The sequence below is a fragment of the Gadus morhua genome, chromosome 4 (genome assembly GCF_902167405.1).
Source record: "Gadus morhua chromosome 4, gadMor3.0, whole genome shotgun sequence".
NCBI classification, from domain to species: domain Eukaryota; kingdom Metazoa; phylum Chordata; class Actinopteri; order Gadiformes; family Gadidae; genus Gadus; species Gadus morhua.
Window position 1 is genome coordinate 19313536 of NC_044051.1, and position 8462 is coordinate 19321997.

General features: G+C 46.3%; 1 protein-coding gene across 1 annotated transcript; it reads right to left on the reverse strand.

Annotated features, from left to right (window-relative positions):
* Positions 1 to 1128: 1128 nt before the first annotated feature.
* LOC115541363 (torsin-1A-like) lies at positions 1129 to 7670 on the reverse strand. The gene is made up of 8 exons (XM_030353042.1): positions 7572 to 7670; positions 7087 to 7235; positions 6892 to 6935; positions 6414 to 6494; positions 2492 to 2748; positions 2213 to 2388; positions 1931 to 2058; positions 1129 to 1376 (listed from the first exon to the last, which is right to left on the reverse strand). Exons 1-8 carry the CDS (start codon positions 7668 to 7670, stop codon positions 1129 to 1131), a joined length of 1182 nt encoding a protein of 393 aa, XP_030208902.1.
* Between the last annotated feature and the right edge of the window lie 792 nt (positions 7671 to 8462).

Below are 8462 nucleotides of genomic sequence, written 5' to 3' on the forward strand. Positions count from 1 at the left end.
ATTGTAACACATACACCCTTTCAAAATCTATAACCTTGTGAACATCTACCTCGGACATGGCTCCACGCATTCGCCGGCTTCTTTGAAAACAAATGCACATTAGTGTTGGCTCGTTCATTCGCGAAACGGTTCGAATGAACGAGTCTTTAGGAGGAACGAACCGAACCGGTTCGTTTCTCTCATTCGTCTCGTTCACCATTCCATTCTCTGGAAAATTCGACTGAACGAACGAACGAGTTTCCGGTAGCACTAACTCCACTGAGTCTGACTGACTCAGCTGAGAACCGTGCAATGGCGTGCATTACATGATGCGATTTACCACCGCTACTGGAAACCAGGCTGAACGAACAAACGATTCGCGAACGACTCCTCCCTGTTCAGTCGAGTTTCCGGTAGCACTGAGTCTGACTGACTCAGCTGAGAACCGTGCAATGGCGTGCATTCCATGATGCGATTCACCGCTACCGGAAACTAGGCTGATCCGCGAACGACTCCACCCAGTTCAGTCGAGTTTCCGGTGAATGAATTCACCGGAAACTCGACTTATCTGAGAGGAGTCGTTCGCGAATCGTTTGTTCGTTCAGCCTGGTTTCCGGTAGCGGTAAATCGCATACAAGTATATTATTATAGTCAGTTTACTTGCTGGGTAAACTGATTATACTGAATATACTGAATATATGAAACCACAATATGGTTCACAATGTATTTTGCTGGCGTACTAATCATGTACTTCTTAAACTCTACTGTGTAGGTGTGGACGGATCGATCTCAAAACATCCATACTACAGATACTACGTTTCGATTTTGAAGATTGATCCTAGCGTCAATAGGATTGACACTAGTTTCCGTTTCTCTCTACATAAAAATGTCTCACTGGCACTGTGAGGTGTGTAGGGAAATGCCCCACAAGGAAACATCTCTGTATTCCTGCTACATTTCAGACTTGTTATATGGATTGTGGCTTAATTATTTTGAAGCATACCTACCTCTCTAATCTTACGTACAGAAAACTCAGTCTGGACCTCTAGCCGTCCGTATCAATTTGATGGGGCGGGAGTAATTATCTTAGCAAACAAACTCCTTCAGCCAAACAGAGTAACACAACATCTGATTTCATCACGTGTTTAATTACATGAAGTTCCTCAGCCGGCTGGCAATCGTCTTGCAACCCGGGACAGAGAAGACTCCCTCATCCTGAGGAAAGTAATGCACGATTTCATCTGCCATTTCAAAGGCCTTATAAGGGTCTGGTTGGAGGCCCCTGGCTTCCATCTCATCCATAATACACTGGACAACGTGCCAGTGTTCCAGGGGCAGGAATGGGATGAAGAAGTCCACAAGGCTACTCTCTATCAAACTGGAATGCCACAATCCACCTGCTCAAAGTTAATGACGGACGTTAATGACATTAATGACGTTAATGAAATTAATGACGTTAATGATGACTATTATATGACTGTTAGACAGTCCACATTGAGTGCATTTATGTACGTGCACAGGCTTAGCAGTTAGCCAAATAGGCTATTTTTCATCCGTTTTCCCTGGCAACTAACTAAAAACATATATGTCATTAAAATAATGCATTTAACATTCATTCATTCAGAAAATGCATGTTCACATAAGCTATTCATGTTTGCAAAAAATGCTTGATGCTGAAGCATGTATTCCAGCAATGGCCTACTACACTTTGCCATCATTATTCGCCCGACATGGATGCGGTTAATACTTTGTTCAGCAAAACGAGCATCACTGACGTTGCCCCACAATGACTACATTGGATTATATATTTATTTATGTTGGTAACCGCTGTATAATTGCAATATTAGACTTCAGTGGGTGCATATTGGCCCTTAAGCGATGCAAGGCCACTAATGATGGTAAATCACATCCTCCAGCTCAGAGAACGCTCATCTTAAAGTATCAGACTTACTATTATGGTTGTTGAACACAGAGGAAGAGAGGGCCGTCTCCACGTCCTTCAGCTTGATTTCCTGTCTGTCTTTTCCTGCTTTCCAGAAATCCAAAGTGGTCTGTGTGAGGATTTCTCCCCCAGCATTACTATCAGGAATGTAAAGAAAATATTATTTATTCCCAGGTGCATAAGCTTTAGGCCTACTAGACATAGCTATTACCTTTGTATACCTTTTAACAGTAATTGTGCAACGATCAGATACATAACGATTTTTTTTTTTGATACTTGGGCTGTCGTCACCTGAGGAAGATGAAGATGGCTTTCCGATATGATACGCCATCCAGCTTCTGACGGTGGACCATAAATGGCTTTATGCAATCAATTAGGCCAGGATGCATCTTGTCCATGTCAGCAAAGATGAACATGGAATGGGCACAGTTGGTGACATTTCCTCTGATCCAATGCTGTAACTGAGTCTGTGCGGAGGAATAGAGACCATTATTAGAGAATTATCAACTTGCACCAGTCAACTGCTACTGGCTCTGGCCTGCGGAACCACAAACACATTATTCAGACTACCTTGTAGGTCTCCACTTGACGTCTGTATGGGAAATGAACTACAGAGTTAAAGTAATGGACGAAGCGGCTGTCCATCCCCTTCTTGTAGATGTTTTTGACAATAAGCTGACTGGCCAAATTCTTCCCCGTGCCAGTAGTCCCATGGAAAGAGAGGACCAGAGGCTTATTGGGGTTGTCATTGTTCATGAATCCAGTCAGAGCATTCATGATGACCTCTGAAGCAATGTGTTGAACTAACAGTTGGCTTTTCAGGACATCTTCCAAACCTTGAAATGAAAAGGAAAGGAAATAGCACACAGCTGTCATCGATATTGGTCGTAATAATAAAATAATATTTTAAACCTGTATGTGTTTCGCAATGAATGCTGCAGAGACAAACAGAAAGTGATTGCAAGATCATTGTTTGTAACACGGAACTATCGTCTCGGGTATCAGTGGCAAAAAGTTATTGTAGTGCAAAGGAGAGCACACAGCCTGTAAAAGTGGTATCGCACAGTTTATGTCAGTTATACAGCCATCGCTCTTCCTCCCCTTCAGCCTAAAGTAGGTGTGGCGGTGGTGATCAGACGCAGGGGCCTAGCGCAGGCGACGTTCCCTTGAACTACCTGAGCTGGCTTGGGATCCAATGCATGTGTTTGTTTCTACAATCCTGTTTACCAGTCCCCTAGACCCAGATTTTCTACTCTACTCAACCGACACCCCACAGCCAGTTGGGGGAAGCGGTGCAACATGCGCTGCTCTGAGCTCGGACCCCCCGGCTGGCGGGGGACACCGCTACCCAACCTGATCTTCGCTGGTTGGTGGTCCTGTCACGGTTGTTCTATGATTTGCTCCACAGGCATTGGTTCTTAGACAGGTAGGGCGTGGCGAGCGGAGCTGGGCACCGCAACTTGGTACACCTGGACCTCATTAACTAATCACACACTTTCTTAAGCCTGGCGGGGACTTCTCGTTGGCGCCAGATTATTCTGTCTCATTCTGTATTTTGGCTGACATCGACCTTCGATTCCCTAACCTGATTTTGTGATTCCTAAACGTTGTGTTATCTTTTCGCCAGTTGCAGTTCCTCGCCAGTGGATTACCTCCGGACCGCAACATTCTCCGGTGCCTCCGCCAGCTACGCCTACCCGCTCCTGTCTTCGCCTTGCCCGCTGGTTATCTTTTGAGTTCCCCTTTGTTGACAATAAACCATGGATTGTCCGTACTGTCTCTCTCTCTGCATCCGGGGTCCAAACCAACCTTTTCGCTAACCGCAACAGGTCCTCCCTTTTGAGGATGGCCCCCCTTGGATAACATGTCGTGGGATGGCTGTGGGAGACGAGGAATACGGCATGTCCTTATTTTTTAACATGGTTGGACGGCCGGTGGACAGGAAGCTGCAGGACCTCGTTACGAGTGCTGCTCTAGTGGCTTGTCTCATGGAGAAAAAGGCTGTCATCCCCCCCTCAAGTCAGGCCAAAGGTTTAACTCCCGCTATCATGTGGCTCCCAAGAAGACAGAGGTGATGGGACACATTTTGGATCTGAACAAAAACTTATTTGATCCTTTGTGGTGTTGTTGTTTTGGGCTAGTATGACACAGAGAGCGGTAAATGTTCAACATTTGGTTGATTCAGAGACACAAGTTGAGTTCTGGAGGTGGTTCATGAAGCATCTATGAAACACAGGTAAGAATTCAGTTCATATTGGAATTGGGCGGAGGCGTAAATAAGCCACACCTACAGATTTTCAATTGACCCCGGTACACCTGGGTGGAATTGGCAAAAGAGGCCATGTTTGAAGTGTCTGACTTATAATCAAACTCATCAAACTTTAAATGGTGTTGCGTTGACCAGTATGTGGAGACGACATAACTAGTGTTAGAACTAAATAGAGGTCCAATGAGGTACTGATGTAAGCTTCAAACATGTGGTCAAAATAAAGCATGGACATGAATTTAAATCCAATAATTTTCAACAGATCTTTCAGCATTTCCTTTTGATTACATTCTTGATTGTGGGTAGATGTGTGAAACTGTTTTCCCGCATGCTGACACCCTCCTGTGATCTTCCAGGCCTAGCCTCTAGGCTTCAGTTACAATTGTAGAACTAGTATTATAATAACACAACTATCGTCTCTGGTTTCGGTGCCATAATGTGATCATCTGCAAAATAACGAGTGCCATCCATGGGAGCACAGCCTGTCAAAGCTGTGTTGGTCAGTTTATATCCGTCTACAGCTGCCTTTATCGGGGTCAAACAGCCATAACGTGCAAATAACCTGCAAGTACATCTTGAATTCACAATGTTTTTTACAATGTGAAATCAGTCTGATATTCCAGTTTCCAATTGAAGATTATGTATTCCTAACTTTTATACTACCAAATTACTAAACAGTACTGCTCTTCTTCGAGTCTGTTGCAATCTCAGATGTCGTTCTGCCAGTTTCTGGCGCAGGTCACAGCTGATGGGGTCGGTTCAGCCAGGTCCTGGGGGCTGCACTGGGGGGCGTCATCACTCTCCAGTAGGTGGGACATTGTCTGTACTGCTCCACAGCTGCATGTGTCTGACTGGTAGTTCCATGCTTTCATAAGTGCTTTGCACCTCCCCTGCTCCACTCGTAATCTGTTGAGGTTCTTCCAGGTTAGCCATGGGTGGTCGTGCCCGCTGGCGAGGCATTCAGTCGGAGGGATTCCTCTCTCCATCCACTCATGGGCTTGTGTGTTGAGCTGGTTCCATTCATCTTTCCAGATGTTGGTCGATGCTGTTTTTTTGGTTGTCTGGAGAGGTGCGACTGCCTGGATTTCAGTCGGGCTGGAGGTGCTGTGTGTCCGTGCAGGGGGTACCTGGTATCGATCTCTGGTGATTTCCATTCGTCTTTGGCGACAATGGATAATCTAACGTGGGGGGGAGGCAATGTCAGCTAGGGTGTAGAGGCACGGGACTGGCGTTGTCTTTATGCATCCCCTGATGATACGGCAGGTGCCGTTGAGGGCTGTGTCAACCAATTTGGTGCGGTGACTGTGGTTCCAGCTTAAGGACACGTTTTTTCGGCTGTGGAGAAGCACAGGGCTAGGGCAGTTGCACGGGTGGCCCCACTTTGAGTTTACCAGTTTGCCCAAGATGTTATTGCGAGTGTTGACCATGGCTTTGGTGTTCTGAAGGTTGATTTTGAAAGAGTGTCCTGTCGAGTGTGACTCCGAGGTACACGGGGTGGGAGTGGTTGGAGGGTTTATGGCCATCCCATGAGACGCTCAGTTCTTTTCCTGCATCTCGATTTTCAAGATTGAAACTGCATAGTTGGGTTTTTGATTGGTTGGGTTTGAAAAAAAAAACCCAACCAATCAATGTGTTGGGTGAGTTTCAGTAGCTGCCCAGCACAGGAGGGGCCAACGCGGAAGCAGCACTGCTAGTGCTGTATCATATATTTTCACAATTATTTTTATCATAAATTCTATATCAACATGTTTTAAAACATGTACGGCTCCTTTCCTCTACAGCTCGAACAACAACTCTCTAATTTTCAGTCTAAGGGAAATTATGGCTGTTGTGGTAAGCGATCAACTACACTTGCAGCAGTTATTGACGACTTGACTTTCGCGGTACTGTAAACGTTTCCATGGTAACAGCGGGCTCCACCAATCAAATACATTGTGTTATACTTTAGGATTGTGGGTAGCTTTTTACAGACGGTCACCTTTTGGCAAGACACGTGCTCAGGCTCTGTGCTGCCTCCCAAAAAAAGGTCTGCTGTAACATAGCAGGACTTAAAGATCCAAGATAATCAATGATGGAACTGGGAAATGTTTGATATATATTTATTCTGAAAATACACTGAGCATTCAATTTATGAATGGATTAATAATAAAAAGTTCATTTTGACAACTGAACCAGGGTAATATTAAAGACACTCCTATAGGGTGGACCTTAAATGTTTTATCCTACCTTTTCCTACTCCTTTACCGTCAAAGGAAATCCAATCCATGTTACAGTCTTCATTGGAGGATGTTATTTTGTCGTACCAATCTTTCAGAGTCCATGTAAAAAAAGAGAATCCCAGAGTATCGGTCCTTCCAGTGCATACTAACAACAACAAAAGTACTGCGAGTTGCTTGTTGGAATTCATTTTTCATATGGTAAGGATGTCATGTGAAGCAAAGGGCTTGAGCTACCAGAACACATTAGTATAACTCTGGTCCGTGTCGGAGCCAAAAGGTGCGTTCACTTGTCAAACCAGTCTGGATGGTCTGCCAGTGCCAGTACGCACTGAATGTTGACCAATCCCATGGTTGAACGTGTGCGCACAACACACACATTTGCATAACCATCCCATGTCTGAATGTGTGCGTGCAACGCGGGCATTTGCATAACCAATCCCATGGTTGAACGTGTGCGCACAACGCATTCATTTGCATAGCGTGACCATAGTCCGATGGCTTGAAGCGTCCGAGGCGCCCTCGCGTCCGACTGGGACATGGGCAACCACGGCTGTGATCACCTCAGACCACTTCATAAAGCAGTCTATGGCCACGAGGACTTAGCGGTTGCCAGAGTCAGTGACCAGAAATGGCCCCATGACTTCCACCCACATTTGCTCTATCAATGCCCCGGCAGGTACTGTTGGCAAGTGGCGTGGCGGTGCTGGGTCGCTCCTTTCTGCGCCGTGCAGGTGTCGCAAGACATGCAACTCCACGTCCCATCGACGTCCCGGTTCTTGGCGTTCCCGTAGTGCCCCACACCCAACAAGCCGTGGGCGATCTTGAGGACCTGCAGACGAGGCACAAGGGGCCCCAGCAGTTGCAGGAGGTCGCCCTTCACCCTTGGGGTCAAACCTCCTCCGGTACACCAGCCTGTCAGGGAGCTGAAAGCAGCCCCATTGCATAGGAGCCACGTGTGGGAAGCATGGTCAGTGTGTGCCAGGATCCGTTTGCCTTGCAGATATGGCCTGAAGTGCCTCACAGCCACAACCACAGCAAGCAGTTCCTGTCGGGTCATATACTAGGTGTGCTCAGCCCGACTCATTGCACGGCTGTATCAGGAAACAACATGTTCCCCAGCCTTCCCCTGTTGTGAAAGGACTGCCCCGACTCAAATGTTGCTGGCATCGGCGTCCATGATGCAGGGCCGCTTGGCGTCGGTTATGCCCAGACTGGGGCTTGGTGTGGACCGCCTGTGGCCTGGTGAAGGCTGTAGCACAGGCATTGTCCTGGTTGGTCCCCACGCCGAGGGTGATGGCTGCCCAATGGGTCAAGGCCGAAGATGTACCGGTCCCAGATGACCAGGCCAGAACTCGCGCTTTACCACCTAGGGCCCTCTTTTATCGGTCTGAAACACAAGTGAGAAGCGCCAAGCGCAAGTAGCTTTGTGGGCGGTTCTATGGCGATGTCGCTATTTTACCGGCGCAATAATGACTCTTGCGCCCGGCGCAAATCTAAAAAGGGTTGGTCTAAAGTAGCCTAATTACCCGTAGGTGTGGTTTGGGCGTAACGTGCAATAAACCAATGAGAGTGCCAGCTCCCATCCCTTTTAAGAGCCATGAGCGCATTTGAATCTGACAAGTGTATATTTTGACAGGTCGTCTGCAGTCTCCGATGAGACAGATGCACATGCATTTCAAACTTCAAATGGCTCAGTTTATGGCCAAATAATATGGCCTAATTCACACATGGAATAAGGTTTTCTTCCACAACTTTAGAAATACTAACTAACCCGCCCTCACATAAATGTCGCTAAAAAAAACTTAACACACATATGATATGCGGTAACTGTGGTTCTATTTAATGATATACGCAATACATTATCAACATCGTTTCTTATCAGTATTGAATGCATTAACGTTATCGACTTGTGTTCCTAATATGCATGTGTCCCTCCCCCCGTTAATATACATTGCCATGGACTGTATTATGCGTTACGTGTTTAGTTTGCGTGTGTTTAAACAGATGGACGCACACACGCGCGCCCAAATTCATTAATTCTTTTACAGATACACAC